General features: G+C 44.1%; 1 protein-coding gene across 1 annotated transcript in view; it reads right to left on the reverse strand.

Annotated features, from left to right (window-relative positions):
* The window catches only part of BACE2 (beta-secretase 2), a 46,314-nt gene extending 26,957 nt beyond the window's left edge, over nt 1–19,357 (reverse strand). Inside the window, exon 1 of the mRNA XM_035114869.2 lies at nt 18,622–19,357. Coding sequence (XP_034970760.1) covers nt 18,622–18,954 — 333 coding nt within the window. The 5' untranslated portion in view covers nt 18,955–19,357. The remainder of the gene's footprint in view (nt 1–18,621) is intronic.
* Nucleotides 19,358–21,787: the final 2,430 nt, after the last annotated feature.

The raw sequence follows: 21,787 nt of genomic DNA on the forward strand, positions 1-21,787 counted from the left end.
GCTTGCTGCTGCTTTCAAGACCTTTGTTGGCAACTTTTCAAAGAGTCATCCTGCTAGCTTTTCAATGAGCAGATCCTGAAAAAGATATGTACAGTATATCGCCTTTGCTTTCCTTGTTAGAATGATACTTGCAGGACCATTTTTGGACCAAAGAGCATGATGCAGCTCAGGAGTGAAGAACTTGAACCCCTGCAGATGTTGTTGGATTCCAGTTCCCATTAGCCACAGGACACACCTCCAGGCCTAATGTAAGTGATTATGCTTTCTAACTTTTATCATTGTTCTTCATATTTCACTGTGGAAGCCATTACCAATGTCAAAAGCCACCTTTAATTTTAATTCATCCCCTTTAGTTCAGGGATGAGCAATCTGTGACCCTCCAGATGTTGCAGCTCCTATCATCCCTGACCACTAGCCAGGTTGGCTGGGGCTGAAGGGACCTGGAATACAACAACATCAGGAGGACCAGTTTCCCCCATTCCAGCTTGAACTGTCAGTAATCAAAACAAGTTACGGGTATAGGAATGGAACTAAGAACTCAATGAAATTAGGAAGAATGTATTTTACTAGAGTTAAGGCTAATAAAACGCAATCACAGAGAAAATACTTGGCTATTATGGAGTACCCCAACCTTTGAGAGAGACAGGGGCATTTTAAGAAACAAAATGAAAGCTACAGGGATTCTCACTTCCTAACTACAAACAGTTCTACAAAAACTAGGGTTAGTAAATTACCAGAACTGTAAAGAATGTTTTTAACTACCACCCTACAGAATTCAAAGATACTTCTTTTAAAGAGAATTTGACTGCACATCTTAGTGTGCAGTACAGTATTAATCATGTCTACTTCTACAAAGAATGTTCTCCACATAACACAAACATCATACTGTAGAATATTAAAGATGCAGCCCACTCTAGTATGATGAAAATTCACATGACTAATTTCTATTCAGTCTAACATTCCATATCTTTAAGAATCTGGGATAACTAGTTATAGGCAGCTGAGACAAACACTGACTTATTGTAGTCCATACAATGGCACTAGTTAAGCTTATGGCCTATGGCACAAACATTTACATGGCGTTGGGAGGCACAATTCTAGCCTGCTTTGGATAAGAGAAGCTATAAGTTCTTTCCACCACCCTTCAAGATGTCAACAGTGCCGTGGCAACATCATGGGAGGGGATTTTCTAGGACAAAGGTGAAATTGTGACGCTCCCTTGTTATTTTTCCTATTTTGCATGTTGTTTAAGTAATACTGTTATAGTATTGGAATGTGGGTTTTTGTATGTTGTTAGATTTGCTATTGTTTCGCTATGTTACTATGAAATTATTATTGTTTTGCTGTGTTGTTATGAAATTGTTTCTGTGTTGTTTGTTTGAAATGCATCCCTGCTTCTTTGTTGTAAGCCGCTTTGAGCGTGTGTGTGTGTGTGTGGAAAAGCAGCATAGAAATAAAAGGAATAAATGAACGGTCCAGAGTCCAATTCACTATTGCTAGCATGTCAGAGCCCTATTTAGGCAGTCAAAAATTCACAACAATAATTGCCGGGGGGCGAGGTGGACAGCATTGCGGGCCAAACACATACATTCCTGCTCCCACCATCCTACCAGCTCATGCGAACATCATATGTACATTCAAGCAGGCTTCCTTGATGTTCAAATGATTCAGTTTGTAGACAGCCTTGGATAGGGATTGGCACAGAGCACGATAACAGGCTAAGTAATCATGGTCACACTCCCCTCTCTTGTTTTTGAATGCCTAAATGGCACTTACAGTGAGAAAAGAGAACTTTATTATTCAAACTTGCTGATTATATATATATATATATTCTAACAAGCAGACAAGCAGCAATGACATTTCAATACAACCCAGAAGAATCCAGCTGTACTTTAATAGTAGAAACTGATAATTCAACACATTAAAATAAATGCAGTGGTTTTACCATATACTTCTTAAAATCTCAAACTAGGCTGAGGTAGATTAATATCTGATTTTTCCATGCATCTGTCTTAGTCAAATATAGTAAGTTATTGCTATGCTAACACACCACATACATACAAAGTTACCTTCCTTAAAAAGGGAAAGCCAAGTACAGTATTGGTCTAAGGCTAGCTGGGAATCTTTGCATAATGATATTTTTCTTAAAGAGTGGGTAGATATCCACCCCAACCAAAACTCATTATTAAGAAGCATTGTCAATTAGTCAACGCCTCATTTAACCAAGGATAACAACGATCCTTAGGGGACCCAGGTGGCGCTGTGGTTAAACCACTGAGCCTAGGACTTGCTGATCAGAAGGTCGGCGGTTCGAATCCCTGTGACGGGGTGAGCTCCCGTTGCTTGGTCCCAGCTCCTGCCAACCTAGCAGTTCGAAAGCACATCAAAATGCAAGTAGATAAATAGGAACCGCTACAGCGGGAAGGTAAATGGCATTTCCATGTGCTGCTCTGGTTCGCCAGAAGCGGCTTTGTCATGCTGGCCACATGACCTGGAAGCTATACGCCGGCTCCCTTGGCCAATAATGCGAGATGAGCGTGCAACCCCAGAGTCGGTCATGACTGGACCTAATGGTCAGGGGTCCCTTTACCTTTACCTAACAACGATCCTTACCACATGAAACCATCAGCCAGAACTTCCTCCAGCAATCCCTCACTAAATTGTACTCTTCCATAGTCACCTCAAGTAGCCAAATAAAATGTTCAACTTCTGATTTAAATAAAATAAAATAAATTTGGAATATCTATCCCTTATCATTAGGGTTTGTATTAGTCTTATTAAAAATAGAAACAAGGAAATAACACATGACCATACACGCTTTCACCCAGAGAGAAAAAGCATTTTAAAAAAATTGTGCATTAACAGAAAATCCCTTAAAATGCACACTTTTTCCATAAAACAGAATTCATAAAATACAGCCATACAAATTCCTTCACTATCTACGGCAAAAGAACAGAACAAAAAAAAACAAAGCCCGTTGTTATAGATTTATAGAACAACTATCTCTTCTGCAAGGTCAGATTTTACAGTCCCATTGTTAGCCTTGCCACGAGAGAGAGAGGTGATGGGAGCAACTGAAGGACGGTCTTACAACATATGAGTCCATGTACATTTTCAGCTGTAAGATGACAACCCCCTCAGCCTGGAAACAGCAGTTGTGCAACCAAGGCTCCATACGCATTAGCAGTTTAAAATGCAGCAGGGTTGATTCGCCCTCTGTATTTCAAGTCACATTTCCACACTGTTGTACACACCAGAGACAGGGCAGGGGTGTCCTCACCTGATACACACGACCCTTTTGATCCCTCCCCCACAATCACGCCTCCCCCAACACATTTCTATTCATGTGTTGTCTCCACATGCCAGATGGCTGTTTACAAAGCGAATGTGGCTAAATTTTTCCTTTTAGATTGAGAGTTGGTTTGAGAGGAAACACATCAAACAGCAGTATTTCTGAAGAAACTATAGGGCAGCTCTGTCTAATGCTCACACAACTTAATACACCACTGGAAGCAGAGCAAGCAGTAATGTTTGCACAGCCCAAGGCCATAGTTTAGAAACAAAGAGCTGGAGGTGGCCTTGTAGGCAATCCCATCAAGCCCCCTACGTGATACAGGAAATCCCAAGCTGGAAATTCAGTCCTGCCTCTACTTGAAGACTTTCTCTTCCTACAGTTAAATGGCTTCATCCAAAAGTTGCACACTTACCTATAAGTTAGGTCTCACTGAGCATAGCAGGATTAATTTTGAGTAAACATACATGGGATTGCACTGAAAGTTGGGGCCACCAAGAATTATTTACTGGTGCACCAAGAATTCCAGAAAACAGGTTACTCATCCTGTATTGCAGGGAGTTGCACTAGATGACCCTTGGGGTCCCTTTCAACTCTATAGTTCTATGGCTGTATGGTTAATTTTCGATCTACAATATGGAAGTGTTAGTTTTTGTTTAAGGTAGAAGGTAATGAATCATACTGTTTCTGCTTATGTTCCCAGGACTTCCTGGTACAGTACATCTAATCACTACTGCACCCTTAGTCAACCCAAGATGTCATCAACCCAAGATGACTCAAGGCTGAAATCCTAACCATGTCTACTCAGATATAAATCCTACTTAATTCAATCAGATATGCGCCCAAGTACGTGGGGTTTGGGGTGCAGTCTTACCCAAGTTCCAGAAACATCATTCCATTTTCCATTCCAACTTTTTACAATCCCTCCTCTGTCCAAACCTTGTGTGTCAGGATAACACTTCATGCATCTGATAAGACCATAATTTATGAAAGCTCATTCCATAACAAGCTGTAGGCTATTGCATACGGCAGACCTCAACACAAGAGGTTCAACTTAGCCAATGGATATATGAGTAACTAGCTGACCCGGCCACGCGTTGCTGTGGTTCTTTCCTGTGATCCCCCCCACCCTGTCACGATCCATGATGTATCCTGCCCCTCCTCCCTCCACCCCAGCTCATTCCTGTGTTTCCGTAGGATACCCTTCCCTCTGTTGTCCCTGGGGAGTGTTGGCCCCTCCCCCCTGCATCTCCATACCTTGGCCCCCACCCTCGAAAATGAACTGTTAGGTTCTGGGTTCTATTTCCCAGCATGCACTTTTGTCTGAACCCTCTATTGTTCCTGGGGAGTGTTGGCCCCTACCCCTGGTATCTTCCTACATTGGCCCCCATCCTTGGAGAAAGAGCTGTCAGTTTCTGGGTTCCATTTCCCAGTATTTACTTTTGTCTGAGCCCTCTGTTGTCCCCTCCCCCCTGTATCTCCATACATTGGCCCCTGCACATGCATCGTGAACATTTCTATATGTTTAGATTAAGGATCGGGGGTGATGATGTGCCTTGGGACCCAGAGAACTACTTAAAGAATCCCAACCCGGGGAGGGGGGGGCAAATAGCGAAGCCCCACAGCCCTGTAGCAACAGACAGGCCCAGACAGAAGGAGGGGGATCATATGGGCCACTTGGCGCGGGCCTCCGAATCCAAAGCGGGCCTCGGTCAGCATATTCACAATCAGTAAAATGAAAAAGTAACAAAAGGGTTAAAAACAGGGACACATTATCTTATCTACAGTGGTGCCTCACTAGACGAATTTAATTCGTTCCACGGGTCTTTTCTTATAACGAAAAAATTCGTCTAGCGAGTCCCATAGGAATGCATTGAATTTTTTTCGATTTTTTTTTTTGCCCATAGGAACGCATTAATTGAATTTCAATGCATTCCTATGGGAAACCGCGATACGCTAGACGAAAACGCATTCGTCTAGCGAGGCAACCTCCGCTTGAAAAATCCTTTCGTTAAGCGGAAATTTCGTTAAGCAGGGCATTCGTTAAGCGAGGCACCACTGTACCTGGGCCGGGCCTCTGTCTGGCCCTGCAAGGGCCTGGCAACAGAAGGTGCGTTCTGAAGTACCCGAGTTGTTCAGTTCCATAAAAAAACCCAGGAAGTGGCAAGGGGAAGGTAGGGAATTGTAAATGGGGTGGGGGTGTGTGCACTGCAAATATCTGAGGACTTAAACTGGGGAGAGAAAGTGAATGGTTGTTGTTTTTTTTAAAAGACACAGAGGCTTACAATCAGTTGTTTCTCCTAAAATAAGACATACCCATAAAATAAGTCATATTTATTTTTGTCTTGTGGATTTTTTGGGGGTAGTGGTGCTAAATTGTAAAGTAAAAACCCCTTGCAGTGTAGGGGCCTACATAAATAGAAGGCCGTGCTGCGGTCTGTGGCAACCCCCCCCCCCCCGGCAGGCCCCCAACCTCCACTTGGCAATGTTGGTTCTTTGGTGGGTTTTTTTTTGGGTGGGGGTAGTGTTGCTAAATGGTAAAGTAAAACCCCTTGCCGTGCGGGGGCCTACATAAATCGAAGGCCGTGCTGTGGTCTGTGGCAACCCCCCCCCCCAGGCAGGCCCCGACCTCCACTTGGCAATGTTGGTTCTTTGGTGGGGTTTTTTTGGGTGGGGGTAGTGTTGCTTAATGGTAAAGTAAAACCCCTTGCCGTGCCCCCAAGTGTGTTGCTGTGGGTTATCCCCCTCCCCGGGCCTAGTAGAGGCCTGTCAGCCTGTCAGGGGACTAAAACAAAGGCCTAGATAAAATGGCTGCATTGGTGTATTTCAGTTGCTTGGTTGATGATGATGTCATTTGGTTTGTGGGTGTGGCTTAGATTTCTCAGGAAGGGAGGGGGTGGAGGAGGGTACTACACCACTTGAGGGCACTGTTTGACTTGGTGGAAAAGCAGGTCTGCACCTGGGCAGGTGTGCGATTTGAGGGATTTTTGCCCCCAACAACGCTCTAGGAGTGGCCTGGATCGTTGTGTCAAAATTTCAGGACGATCGGTCAAGCGGTTACGGAGAAAAGTGTCGAACAGAATTTCATGATTTTTACATTTATATATATATAGATAGCTGTCATTTAGGCCTCTCTTCTTCAACCTCCTTCTAAAGATCTAAGCCAGTGGTCATCACCCATTTTCTGGGGAAGAATTCCATAAATTAACTAAGCAGTAAAAGGTACTTTTGTCTCTCTAACATAAGGAAATGTCAGCCAGACTGACACACAGTATGTCTTCCTGAATGCTTATTTTCTGGTGATGGAGCAGAGGGTTCTTAAGATTCTGTAGTTAATGAGCAGCCACCAGAAGTCATTCTAATGCAGTGATTTCTGCAAAGGGAAAAAAGCTGGTTAATAGGTGGGAAAATTAGCAGCCAATTTAAAAACACTGGCTCATTTAACACAACATTCTCTAATTACATTATCAACCCATCTGGAAGAACTGCTTGCAACCATAACAGAGGACTGCTAAAGCACTCTAACTGCTATAATGTGTCTCGTTTCCCCAAAGTTACTGCATGTTATTACTGGCATAGAGTTCATAGATGCGAGTCTTTCACTTCATAGTAATCATATTGGCTTTCGGGGAAACACAGAATTAGTGAGCATAATTTTGTTTATTATGTGAGATCAGAGTATAAGAAGCACTGGCAGCCTCATTTTAATGAAATCAGAATATAGCTTTTGATCTCTCAGTTTCTTTCAAGTTAACAAAAATGTGGGAAGAACCTGTTCTTGAAAGTCCAGTGTGGGCTAAATGAAAAATTGCACACAAGGAGAATATTTGTTGGTATGATTAATATTCCATCAACCCTTTACAAGGGAGCCCACAAAATAAAATAATTAAACTTGGTCCAATTATTATGCTATCTGCATGGTTCAGTTGTAATTTTTGCAAAAGCTCTTTCTCTGGTCACCCCTTTATCTCTGATGGTGGTGGGAAGAATGCCCTCAGTAAAAGATGTCAAGATCTACCTGATTATATAAAAAGGAATTGTTTTAAAAAAATATTCAGAGCAATGTCAGGGCCAAAGTCCATTTTCTTCTTTTAAATGCAGCCACTGAGGCAGGGCTGCTAACTTGAGCAGAGAAGTGGTGTGGGGGTTAGGCACATTTAACTCTTTACTCCCACATCACTGTCCTGAATGAAACGTCACCAGATTTGTTGCTTGCTCTATGTGTGGGGATATAGATCAGTAAATAGGAAGGTGCCCCATCCTATATTGCTTCCCCAGTCAAATTAGCTACCCCCAGGTGAATTTATTAAAAAAATAAATATCAATAATGGAATTCCTGATGCATTCTGGCCCTCAGGCTGCAGCAGGCTTCCTTAAACAAAGCAGGCCACAATCAAGCCACTATTCTTAAACTGGTTATTTCCAATCATAAAGGGAATCTGTATCAGAATGTGTCCATCATATTTCAATAAGCGGAGTATTTCAGGGGAGAAATGTGTATCCTGGGGTATACTGCACACAGGTGGAACAGGTAATTCACCAGGACCTTCAACTGTCCCTTAAAACGTACCAGCAGCCACTGGAGTTTACCCACGTTGCTCCACACCTGTTCGTTCTGGGGACTTTTATTCTGAACACATTGTCTTTCTGTACTCAAAAGGGCAGGTAGTAAATTAACTTGCACCTTTCCTGCCAGCTACATGGGAGTGGGTGGCACAAAGTCAGAACATTTCTGGTAAACTGCCCTGTGCCTTATTTTAAAGAATTTTAGAGTGCAAGCCTAGACATGTTCTCTCAGAAGCAAGCCCCATCAACTGAAATGGGACATGGTCCCAGCCTCAGCCTTATCTGCAAAGTTGTTTCACTGCACTTCAGATATCCCATTAAGCAGCAAAACACATTTATGCACCCTGATTCGAGAAGAAGCAAAAGCAAAATCCAGGTACCAAGAAAACTCTACTAATGCTGCCTTGATTGGGCACATTATGGCTTTACCTGCTAGCTGCTTCCCTGTCCCTCTAATGCACCCAGAGATATTTCCAAGTACAAGAATTTGTTCAGTTAACCTTTACGAAACCATCATGGGCACTTCAATCCATTAGAGGTTCTTCTCAGAGCCGCAATGGATCAGTAGGCATTGAAGGAACATAACAACATGATTGTTTTTCCACTTAAAGGACGAGATGAGAGTCTGACTGTGGAGGAAGGCTGGCTCAGATCTCACAATGATTTCTTGTGCTCTGAAATTTCTACCCACATTTACTTGCAAGAAATACTTACATTACTTTTAAGAGCTGCATTTAACAAACTGCATTACTCATCTGATTTCGGAAGAGACAGGAGTTAATAATAGGAGGTTATTTCCTAATTGGACTGACATTTATCTAACAATGTTTCCCTCTAAGTAATCATCACTGGTTTGCAACAGACTTATTTCCAGGAAAGTAAGTTTAGGACTGGAGTCCCGAGGCCTAACCGATAAGAGGCAGGCAATCTGTGGCTGAATCTCCTGATGAGTTCATTTTAACCAAAAAGCAGCTGAGGGCCACTGTGAAACTAATCAGAGCTGCAAGGCTGGAAGAGGGTGTTCAATCACCAGATGTTATTTCCCACCTCTAAATTGCAACCCCAAAGCTATTAGTCTGCAGAAGTATGCCCATATTGTTTTCTGCTACAGGGTTAATGGCATGGGGTGGGGGCATTTAGAACAATGAACCATTAGGGCAGAAGGCTGAGACCCCCACCCTCTCCTAGTGCCACTGATCTGATCTAATGTGGATCACCGGGTCTTGGTAGTCAAACAAAAAACAATCCACAATCACCAGAACCCCACCCTTTTCTTTGTCCCTAACCTTGTGCTGTGTGTCTCCATGTAAATTCAAAACATTCCCTTGGCTCCCTTCCCCAGCTTTGAACTGGTGAGGATGGCAGGGGCTTACAAGTTTGGTTCCATGCTGTTGAGGCAGTGTATATAGCAGGGGTCAGCAACCTAAGGCCCATGGGCCAGAAGCAGTCCACGGAGGCCGTGTAACCAGCCCATGTGCCGCCCCCAAACTGAGCTGCCTGCTTGGCGAGTCCCCATGCACTGCGCTAAACCAGCACAGCATGGTGCAGGGACTCTCTTCTGTGGCTCTGGAAATTGCTTCTGCGCATGCCCAGACGCCAAAAATCACTTCTGCACAGATGCGATTTCCGGTGCTGTAGACTTGTGCAGACGCATCGCGCTGTGCTGGTCCAGCCCACAGAGGATCTCTGTGGAAGTGATCCTGCCCATGCCCGGTAAGCTTTGCCAACCCCTGGTAGCTATATAACATAGGTGGCAATGCAGTGGCCAAACCACTCCTCAACTGTCCTCCAAGTCTTAGGAACTGGGGAGGTGGTGGGGATTGCCACACAACTTCAGGCACAATCCCTGCCTCATCTCCAGTTCAAGAGTTAAAGTCTGGGACGATCCACATTCACCAGAGAGTTGCGGCATTTTCATGGAGACTTAGTTGGGAGATTTAATTGCGAATCATTTTCATATGTTTCTTCAGTGCCTACTGCTCCATTGTGGCTCTGGAAAGCAAACCCAATAACGTGAAATACCCATGATGGATTCATAAAAGTGGACTTTCCAAACCAATTTCCTACTTCTATTCATTAGCAGAAACTGCTAATTAATCTAACGATGGGTTTTTTGTTTTTACAAAAACAAACCGGAAGAAAGGGATCCCATGAGAGGCAACCCAACCTGTATTTGGAACATTTTACAAAGACACACCCCAAATATTTATTATCTGTCAAGGCCACCCAACAGACTCCTGCAGTATTGCAGACCGTTAAAAAGTTGGCCTTTCAAGCACAGTAGATCCTGATGGATTCAAGTTAGCTTGTAGAACAGGTTTAACGAAGCAGTGTTAAATAGTCAAACTTCTATTCCTATTATTATGTCAGAATGATGAACAGCAGCCTACCACACATCAGAACAAGATTTTCACCAGTAAATGATCATTCAAAGAGCTGAAAATGCACTCTTGTAACCTGTTAACACCCTAAACTTTATACAAAAGGGGGGGCAGGAAAACAGTATCAAAGCATAACCAATCCACATTAGTAAACCATGAGTATGTGCCAAATGTAAGTTAAATACAACCATGTGAAAAGTTTTGCATAAAAGGATGCTTGCATCATGCCATGGTTGTAATCACTTGGCAAATACAGACACACCACTATGGCCAAAGTGAATATTTATTCCATCCCTGAACTACTACAACTAACTATAGCACTTATTCAATACGACGGTAGAATAAAATATACTAATGAAACCAAAACATCATAAAATCAGAACTACACATTATATTTGATGCACTTTCTATGTGATGTAAGAAGTCTATGCTCAATGTAATTCTAAAAGCACACCCCTTTTTGGCAATATTCAATACTTGTTTTATATATACGGTAGTGCATTTTTAGTTTCTGCTGCTGCTATATAATTTTGCTGTGTATCGCCAACAAGCTATTTCAATTGTCAAAGTATTTGTGAACAAACAAAGGCCAAGATATAATTCTTTGAAAAGCTGGTTTTTCTTTACTGAATTTAAATGCCACCCCTCATCCCAAGGGAAACCAAATGTTTGAAATCACAAAGATAACCCATTATTTTTAAACCATCAACTTGACACAGCCATTTTAATACAAGAATCTTTTGATTATTTCACTCTTATTTTGTTTGACAGTAACTTAGTGAATAACTGAAATTTCATCTTCTTCTTTTTTAAAAATGCTTTTTTTAAAAAGAAAAGGTAAACATGTGGGAATATCTTAGTACCATAGGTAGAATTTGTGAGTGAGTTCAGCAAAGTAGAGGTTGATGGAGGTTAAGAAAAAAAAGGGTGTGTTGGGAACACATGGACCAGTTCTTTCTATTTTATTTTCCAACATTAAAGAGCCAAAGCCAGTGTTCAAGTTTACACTCAAGTGAAAGTTGGAATGGAGGAATGAACAAAATCTGTTATTACTTCATGCCCATATTTGTACTCTGAATGCATGAAGAAGATTGATGTGAGAAGCAAGTTATATGCATTATGACTAACTATTTGGAAGCATTCAAAGTAGATCACTACCTCGATCTTTTAACATACCAAACGATTCAGTGCACGGCTTCAGAATACTAAACTATGGGAGCAAGAGGAAGGAGAATTCCCTGCCCCCTCTCCCCACAAAGCATCTCCCTTAAATAAAGTCTGAAAATTGGGGCAGGGTACTGTCCCAGGTGGCGCTGTGGTTAAACCACTGAGCCTAGGGCTTGCTGATCAGAAGGTCGGTGGTTCGAATCCCTGTGACGGGGTGAGCTCCTGTTGCTTGGTCCCAGCTCCTGCCAACCTAGCAGTTCGAAAGCACGTCAAAAAGCAAGTAGATAAATAGGAACCGCTACAGCGTGAAGGTAAACGGCATTTCCATGTGCTGCTCTGGTTTGCCAGAAGCGGCTTTGTCATGCTGGCCACATGACCTGGAAACTATACGCCGGCCCCCTCGGCCAATAATGCGAGATGAGCGCGCAACCCCAGAGTCGGTCACGACTGGACCTAATGGTCAGGGGCCCTTTTACCTTTTACTGTTCTGGAAGAAAGGATTTGGGGGGAAATCACATGGATGCAGCTTGCACAAAAGGTGCATGGATTGCAGACTGAAATAAAAGTAGCCCTAAGCATCAATTCGAGGGACGCGGGTGGCGCTGTGGGTTAAACCACAGAGCCTCTTGGGCTTGCCGATCAGAAGGTCAGCGGTTCGAATCCCCGCGATGGAGTGAGCTCCCGTTGCTTGGTCCCAGCTCCTGCCAACCTAGCAGTTCGAAAGCACATCAAAGTGCAAGTAGATAAATAGGTATCACTCCGGCGGGAAGGTAAATGGCATTTCTGTGCACTGCTCTGATTTGTCAGATGACCCGGAAGCTGTACGCTGGCTCCCATGGCCAGTTAAGCAAGATGAGTGCTGCAACCCCAGAGTCGTCCGTGACTGGACCTAACGGTCAGGGGTCCCGTTACCTTTACCTTTAAGCATCAATTCCATATCACCAATGCTAAGCAAGGTTAATCCTATTTCCCATGAATGCAAATATTTTGTTGCCAATACTGGAGGTCTGTGGTGCTGGAGGTCTGTGGTGCTGTAACAATAATTAATAAGGAATGTACATTAAGGGACTGGGGGGGGGGATAACTCTTGAGAGTCCCATGGACTGCAAGAAGATCAGACCTATCCATTCTTAAGGAAATCAGCCCTGAGTGCTCACTGGAAGGACAGATCCTGAAGCTGAGGCTCCAATACTCTGGCCACCTCATGAGAAGACTCCCTGGAAAAGACCCTGATGTTGGGAAAGATTGAGGGCACTAGGAGAAGGGGATGACAGAGATGGTTGGGCAGTGTTCTCAAAGCTACCAACATGAGTCTGACCAAACTGTGGGAGGCAGTGGAAGACAGGAGTGCCTGGTGTGCTCTGGTCAATGGGGTCACGAAGAGTCGGACACGACTAAACAACAGAAAAGTGGAGCTTCTTCATCCTCCCCGCTGATCACCCCCCCTGCAGTTTATATAGGTACTGTCCTACAGTTAGGAACTACATATTGCAAGGGACTATTACAGTTCTTTGTAAAATAAAAGGCTTTCAAGAAAAAAAATTAAAAGCTCCATTCCACAAAAGGCTTCTTCAGTACAAACTCAATTTATTCCAACAGGCTTCAGAATCCTGGAGGACATTTGGGATTACACAGTTTAGCCTTATCATCTGACTAGTCATCCTGCCCAATAATGCATCCCTTAATCACATGAGATCCCATGATTTTGTTGAAAACTTCCCTTAGCAATGAACTCATGTGCTCTTGCAGAGAAAACTCACTGCTTTAAAGGAATGATATTTGAAGCTTAGATTGTGTTTAACATCAAGTTACATTTTTGATAAAACTTTCCTTTATGTGGAATGATGATCAAGTACTTAACGCACCAAGAAAGATTTGCACACTGCTGCATTTGAGAAAGGAGGCAAGTTGCCCCGTCTCTTACCAGTCACCGAAAACAATATTTTTAGAGGTACGCAAGTAAAGATCAGAGCTTTATTTTATAGGTTATAGTCCAAATAGCTACTCAGAAGTTAACCACATTGGAGATTATCCCCAGTCAAGTGTGTATCTAGGAAGCTTTATTCAAGTCCCGTCTTTCAGCCTCAGCTTCACATCTGCAATAGGAGCATATTGGTGCTGATCTACTTTACAGTGTTGTTGTAAGGATTACTGAAACAATGTGAAACATTTCGAACACTTAGGAAGCACTAAATAAATTATACGTTTTATGAATGTCCTCTAGGGAAAAAGAAGTGAAAGCCATATACAAGTACTTGGCAGTTAGGGGAAGTCACAACAAATGCATAGAGGACAATCCTGATACGGTACCTCCAGGATCAGACACCACAAGCCCCTATATTCCAGGTTGTGGAATATAGCAAGCCCTGCTTGTGGGATTCCCAGAGGCATCTCTGGTTGACCACTGCTGGAAACAAATGCAGGACTAGACAGGCACTCTTTATATATACTGTAATATATTTCAGTTTCATGCCATTCTTCTGTGCTTTTTTTCTATCTAAGAATATTGCCTGGACCTATAAACAAGGAATAATTTAAAAATAATTGATCTCACCATAACAGTAAAGCAAGAGTTAATACGTGTTCTCACTTATTTTCTTCTTTGCTTGCCTTTTGACAGAATAGAAAAATATGCAGGAAATGAAAGCAGTAATGTGGAAAGTGAACTTTGTTCCCTTTCTAAACTGTTTTTCGTTAGTCCTACATTTACACAGTACCAGCACATACCCTGATATGCCAGCAACGTATTTGCCAAAAGAAATATGACTTCACACAAGGAAGTGCAAGTTATTTCACCACAGGATGGAATTAAGTTACAGTTCTCAGGCCTGAATTTGGTTGCAGCATTTTCCCCAACCTGAATACTTAGGTAGAACAGCTAGATCTGAATGTAAAAGGCATGCAAATTGAAACCAGTTCAAAGAATATACACCTTTAGGCGCCAGGCAAAAGCATTCCTTTTTAACTTTGGTTGATTTGATTGGCATCCTATGCCGTTTTAAAATGTGGTGGGTTTTTGGGGAGTTATATTTTGATTTTATTCTGTGAACCACCCTGAGACCTTCGGTATAGGGCGGTGTGTGTGTGTGTGTGTGTGTGTGTGTGTGTGTGCATAAATAAATAAATAGTTCTCTAGCAACTGTAATTCTGTGGAAAGAAAGTACAAAAGAGCTCTAAGAAACAATACTCGCCATCTTCCCAGGCTCTTTGAAAGAAAAAATATCAGAGAACAAGCAAAACTTTCCTGCCAGTTTAACTTTGTGGTGTAGACATGCAAACTAGAATATTAGAGAGCTGCAGAATATGGGACTTATCATGCATTTCCAAACAGCAGTTTAGAGTTAAAGCCTAAACTGCGAGATCAACCATCAACCCCCCCCCACGTTATTTTTGATGTGGCACAATAAATCTGCTATTGATTCCCCAAATTTCTTCCCTTTAAAGCTGGGGGGGAGAGAGAAAAATGGGTAGTTAGGTTTTATCAGAGCAGCACACTGTAAAGGGTGGTTTAACCCTTCTCCAGTTGTACCCTCTCTAGCTGCTATTAGCACTATAAGGATGGAGACTATAGGTAGTGGTATCCTATACTGTATGTATTTTCCTGTTACTGGGAACAATAGCTGTTTTAGGAGGGGTCAATTTTATCAGGAAAATGGCACACAGAAAAGGTTAAACACCTCATCCATTAATGCTGCTGCCGCAATCCAATATAAGGACCCCTGAGGCTATTTTAAAATATTAGGAGATCTTTCCCCACCCTTAATAGGGCAACGGATTAGGCTGAGATCCAGCAGGTTTTTCTGGTGGGAAACCATGGTGGTGTTCCCCAAGGAATCTGCCAATTCTGCCAAATTCTCTGCAACTGTGGCATTTTAAGTGCTGAAGGCACAATTTGTTCATATTCAAACTGTGTATGCCTCTTCCCCCCCATCCCTTGCAGTCATGTCAATTCCTCATACAGTGATATGAGTGGCACCAGAAGGCACAGAGAAAAGCAACATATGGCATGCTCAGAGGAGTCCTTCCTGTCTGGGCAAGATTCTCACAAGCCGATACTCACATTTGGATGAATTATAACTTAACTGTTGTTGTCAAACACACATTTCGGCTCAAAGCTGTCAGTTCCTTACTATTTCCGATCTGTTTTCATAGGTAGGCAGCAAACCAGGTTTCTTCTGACTGTGGCCACACAACCAATTCCAAGTCTTGCCAACTTTCACACCATTAACCCTTTGGCATATACCGGTAGATGCTTGCAACTAAACAATGCTTCAGTGATCAGGGAAACCATTTTAAAATGGCATCGTGTTCCAACAGCTACTTTGAGAATCTGCTTCGACTGATGCTTCCACATTATATATTAATCGTATATAGTAAATAGTGAACACATTATCCAAATATGGATCCTTGAATTACATAAGGATTATGCAGCATCCACACACAATGGGGAGGTAAAATCAGCAGGCTTGGGCACAAACACATGCAAACAAAAAACGTTTAGGAAAAACCCTAAGGGGGAAAACCACAAAACAGCTCAGTGGTTACAGAATGCTGACTATTGGGGCAGGATGGGAAAGAGGGAGTGCTGAAATGGAACAGAATATCCTGAAACAGGGCATGGCTGGCTGGCATCCTGAACTTCACACTGCAGTATTTTGTTGTTCTCCCACTTGTGCTTATACATTGTCAAAGCAGAACATGCACTGAATCTAGTACCGATATATTACATTGATGTGTCACACAAGTTTGTGGGGTTTGGAGAAAGGGGTAAAGATGTTAAGAGACATTTTGCATAAAGCGGATGCCACGCATATCTTACTCCATGCGTCCTACACCAAGGATTCCTGGACTCTTCCTAGACTTAGGCAAGCTTCACACAGTCAAGAAAGAAAGGTTTTACCACCCTTGCTAATACAGTGGTACCTCTACTTACAAATTTAATGCGTTCCAAACGCACATTTGTAAGTCGAAAAATTTGTAAGTCGAATCCCATAGGAATGCATTGGGAGAAAAAATTCATAAGTTGAAGCAACCCTATCTAAAAATTCGTAAGTAGAAAAAAATCCTATCTAAACTGCATCCAAGATGGCGGACGGAGCTCCATTCGTAAGTAGAAACATTCGTAAGTAGAGTTATTCGTAAGTAGAGGTACCATTGTATAGGAGAAATGCTTTGTGCCCCTGTGTTCAGAATGAGTCTAGGTCAATAAATGGAAATAAGGTGGCAAGGAAAGCACTGCATGGAACAAAATGTCCTGCAAAATGCAATAATCCTCAGTGTTTATATGGCAGCGCACATATATTATGTCAGTAATATTGTTACCACCATCGCGTAAAGTGAGGATTTTGCCCCATTGGCCTAGACTCAAGGCACAAGGATTTTGTTAACAGCCTTCAAATCTGTGCAGATTTCTACTCACTAAAATGGGCCTAAAAAAACCCTTCCAAGTCAGCTTAATGGCATGGGATATGAGTTGGCCATATTCTGCCTACAGACAGGATTAAGATGTGTAAAATGTTTAGGGGGGTGGGAAGGAGAGAGAAAGAATGTGAGGGACAAACACACACTGTCAACAGGGGAGGCCCTCCTCTTACTTCATGTCGTAAAACTCTAGCTCCCCCCCCCCAATGGAGGTAACTAAGAGAACATAATATAACAAGCAGTCTGGCCACAGTAATGAGCTACAGAAGATACTTTTGATCAACATTTAGGCAACGGCATACGACTCAGTTTTATTACATTACCAGCCAAGTCTCATTTCACAACACGAGATGGCATTATACACAAGTCCTACTCGCTTAGCGTTGAAGTTAAAGGATACGACCGACTTAGGCTCACTAATTTTAATGTGTATACTCTGAGTAGCACTTGGGTAAAATTACACAAAGGAACACTCAGTTCTTCTGCTGGGCTTATTCTGAAATACTCAAGAGTGCTTCCCAAACCAAGAAGCCGACTCTCAAAGCAGTCACTCATGTATAGAGGGATACGAAGTATATTGAAGGAAAAATAAAGTGTAAAACATACCAATGGTGTCCCCAACATACTGACAACACAGTATGGACAACACAGTATGGACAACATGGACAACACAGTACCCTGAGGCACCCTTCTTGACACCAATCAAGACAATCTTTACCATTTCATTCTTTTAATTGAATGTTCTTTGCTCTTTGGGGTTGTTTTGTTGTGGGTATGGGCTGCCTTTCTGGCCTTTAAAGGTATGCTTTGGGTGAATGGAAGGGCTTAGGCAAATGGGATACCCTGAAAACTAAGAAAAAGGTGTGCATTTATTTGCACAGTATTGAAATTCCTTTATATCAAGAATAAGGAATGTGCCGTCCCCCAGAAACTGTTGGACTCCAGTTCCCATCAGCCCCAACCAGCGTGGTCAATAGTCAGGGATGGTGGGAGCTGCAGTCCAAGAACATCCACAGGTTCTCCACCCATAAATCTATGGTGCTGTTGCATTTGGAGGATGGCGCTCCATTCCAAAAACCAAATCTGAAAGCAGGAAAAGTTGCAGGTGGGAAAGGAAACCCACATATTGTGGAGTACAAAGTACTTTCTTTCCCTGCAAGCAAAGATGAAAGCATCCAAGATTTGTTTGTTGGGGAAAAGAAAAGGGACATTGGGGGGGGGGAGCGCTTGATAGAAGTTTACTGAAGTTATGTAAGCTGTACAAAAATCCCTCTTCTTCCATAGCAGGAGAACGGGGTCAGCCAATATAAGGGAATGGTGGTGGAACAGAAAGAAGTTCATTCTTCAAGCCATCCAACTCCCACCCGCCTTAGCTAGCATAGCCAATGTTCAGGTATGGGCGCTGCAGTTCAAAAATTTCTGGAGAGCAGATCCCTGGACTAAGGTAGGGAGGAGGGAGGCTTTGGTCTAATCCAAACAGGCTCTTTTAATGTCCTTCTGCAGCTCCCAAAGCTCCTCACAACAGCCTATGGTATTGTTGCGCAATTCGTCGTAAGCTATCCATACTAAAACGCCGCCAGCTACTTTAGGAATCGGAATCCCCGACAGAGACAAGAGGAGGGGAGAGGGAATCCCGCTCCAGCGAGCTCCTTGACAGGCATTCAATCCCTATCTGCTCCTTTCTCCAGGGGCGCCCGACATACCCGCACCCACAACCGGGTGGCGTTCCCGCGGCCTCCGCCTTCTACCCGCCCCCCTCCGGGCACCTGCGTCCCTCTCGCCGTCCGCCCGTACCTTCTGCGGCGGGGTGCCGAGGAGCAGCTCGAGGTAGTAGCCGCGTCCCGAGTCCCCCTGCAGGTTGTCCACCATGGCCACAAAGTTGACGGCGCCGCTGGGGTCGGAAGCCAAAGCCAAGCCCTCCGCCTCTTGCTGGAGCTCCGGGCTGCTGCCGGTCCCGGTCCCGTTGCCGCCGCCCCGCGGCTTCAACGCCACAGGCACGGGCACGAGGGAGCCGTCGGGGGCGCTCGGCGGAGACACTCGCAGCGGAAGGCTGAAAGGAGCCCGGCCTTGCCCGGCGGCCACGGCCACCAGGAGCAGGAGACACCCGGCCGCCAGCGACCTGCCCATTCCGGCGCCCGGCGACGATTAAGGGGAAGAGAGCGGCCGGCCGCGCACACGCGGCTCCTCAGTGCGAGCGCCAAGAGGCGAGGGGACGGCGGTGCCTCGACGCCCCGGCGTCATCTCGCCTTCCCGGGCTCGCCGCCTCCGCTTCTTCCTCGCATGCCTGCCTCGACGAACCTCGACAACCCCCTGGCTCGTGAGGAAAGTTTCGTCTGGCGAAGGCGGCGCTTCAAAAAGTCTCCCGCCGCGGCTCGCCTCCCCCTCCTCTTTTTCTTTTCTTTTCTATCCTGCAAACAATTGCCAAGTAACTTTCCAAACCTCGCCGAGCAGCGGATGTGACGGGATTGGAAACTGCTCGCAGGAAAAGTCCCCAGAAGGGCGGCCAGCTCCGCAAACAACCCTCCCCGCCGCCGGGGCTGCTCCGTCCGCACCTCCTCCACGCGGCCAATCAACGCGTTGCAGTGGGAAACGCGGGTCTCCCGGGGGAGGGAGTTCAAGTGGGGAGGGGAGAAGAGTGAGAGTTCAGAACATCTTTCGGGGTGGGGTGGGCAGGCTGCCTTTCTTTAGCAGGGCCGGCTCGACCATTAACTAGAGTGAGTGGGCCAGGAACGCGGGCAGCAGGTGAACAGAAGCCACTTGACTTCTTGACTTCTGTTTGAAGTGTATCTGAAGAAGTGTGCACGCACACGAAAGCTCATACCAAAATAAAAACTTAGTTGGTCTTTAAGGTGCTACTGTAGGAATTTTTTTATTTTGCTTCGACTCAGACCAAAACGGCTACCTACCTGTAGCAGGTGAACAATTAAACAATTAACAAAGTGGTTGTAATTTTCTTGCCAGGGCAGCGAAGAGGCGCTTGTGGGGTTTCTGTCTCCAGGACCAAAATTAGACTGGGCCTGGCAATTTGCTGCTCCACCTTGGGTGGTAAAATGCTTTGTTTTTGAACCAACGTTTGTGCAATTAAGAGTATTTAAGGCTTCCAGTTACACAAAGGATTTCTCATAAGCTGCTGGAAACACCACAGTTGTGGTGTCTTTCTTCAAACATTTACTACTCCTGTGTGAAGACAAGTGCCTCCGACCAGGAACCCTCCTTAATCTTTCTCAGAGCTAAGTTTGCACCTTCGTTTACAGCCCTGGGAAAGGTGGAGGTCGCTCTGATCACAACCAGGGAGGGGGGAACTGCGGATTAATCCAGGAATGGAGAGGCCCTCCAGATGTCTGTAGACTCCAACTCCCATAATTCTAACTGTGCTAGCTGGGGCTGATGGGAGTTGGAGTCCAACAACATCTGAAGGGGTTCCCCACTCCCGGAGTAACTACTGTACTGATAGTCACCACCACAAACGGGATTAGTGAGAATTGGGAGGGGATTATTGGTTAATTATAAAACAGTATTTCCAGACAAACTAGAACTCCAACACATCTTTTTCTAGACATTAAGACCCGGCTTTGCCTACCCACAGTTCTCACTTCGGGAATCTATAATCACTACCATATGTAGCATCTTAAAAGACAGCATCTTAAAAAGCAGAGACATCACCTTGCCGACAAAGGTCCGTATAGTTAAAGCTATGGTTTTCCCAGTAGTGATGAATGGAAGTGAGAGCTGGACCATAAAGAAGGCTGATCGCCGAAGAATTGATGCTTTTGAATTATGGTGCTGGAGGAGACTCTTGAGAGTCCCATGGACTGCAAGAAGATCAAACCTATCCATTCTGAAGGAAATCAGCCCTGAGTGCTCCCTGGAAGGACAGATCGTGAAGCTGAGGCTCCAATACTTTGGCCACCTCATGAGAAGAGAAGACTCCCTGGAAAAGACCCTGATGTTGGGGAAGATTGAGGGCACTAGGAGAAGGGGACGGCAGAGGACAAGATGGTTGGACAGTGTTCTCGAGGCTACGGACATGGGTTTGACCGAACTGCGGGGGGCGGTGCAGGACAGGAGTGCCTGGCGTGCTCTGGTCCATGGGGTCACGAAGAGTCGGACACAACTAAACGACTAAACAACAACATGTATAAGTTTAATCTATACTGTATTTTTTGCAGGAGGTAAATTATCTCCATGTGGAACACAAAATGCAGGAAACATGGGGACTGGGATATGCTCTTTACCTCCATAGAAGCAGTTTTGTTCATGTTTGTTCCACCTTCAGGAGAAGTCAAGCTGCTTTGCCTTGTGAACTGTTGAATGCATGAAAGAGAGAGAGGGGGAGAGAAAAAGGCTTGTTTTACAACACCAAATGATTGAGGTTGTGTGCCTGCATATAATTTACCATTTGTTTTTCATTGCACAAGAGTCAGGCATGATAATCACTTCTTCCTACTGCACATTAAAATCCATCCCTGTATACCTCCATTTCCGTAGAGTGTTCACCTCACCAAACAGGCAGTCCTGAAAACACTTCACTTAATGCAGTTTTTATGAATAGCTAAGGCCACCCATCCTGTTAATTACAGGGGGCAGATCAAAATGAGTACAATCAGACACTGCCATGAAAATAGTGAATGCTTTCCTTTCTGTTTACTTAGGAAATGTAAAATATTGTGAAGCCCAACTGACCAGAGGCTGTCAGCTCCAAAGCACTTGTTGTAGAAAATTCCTAGTGCGTTAGGATTGCCATTTCTAAATCAAAATAACCATTATTTTATTTAGAGGTTAGGAAAGGGAATATGTGGTAGAAATGTTTTGTCTGGTAAGTTTGTTGAATGATAAAGCTGTGATCTGTACAGATATCAGGAATGGGAAACTGACCCTCCAGTTGTTATTGGACTAAAACTCTCATGATCTCTGGCCATGGTAGCTGGAGCTGGTGGGACCTGGAGTCCAATAATGCCTG

This window comes from Zootoca vivipara, chromosome 4 (assembly GCF_963506605.1).
Source record: "Zootoca vivipara chromosome 4, rZooViv1.1, whole genome shotgun sequence".
NCBI classification, from domain to species: domain Eukaryota; kingdom Metazoa; phylum Chordata; class Lepidosauria; order Squamata; family Lacertidae; genus Zootoca; species Zootoca vivipara.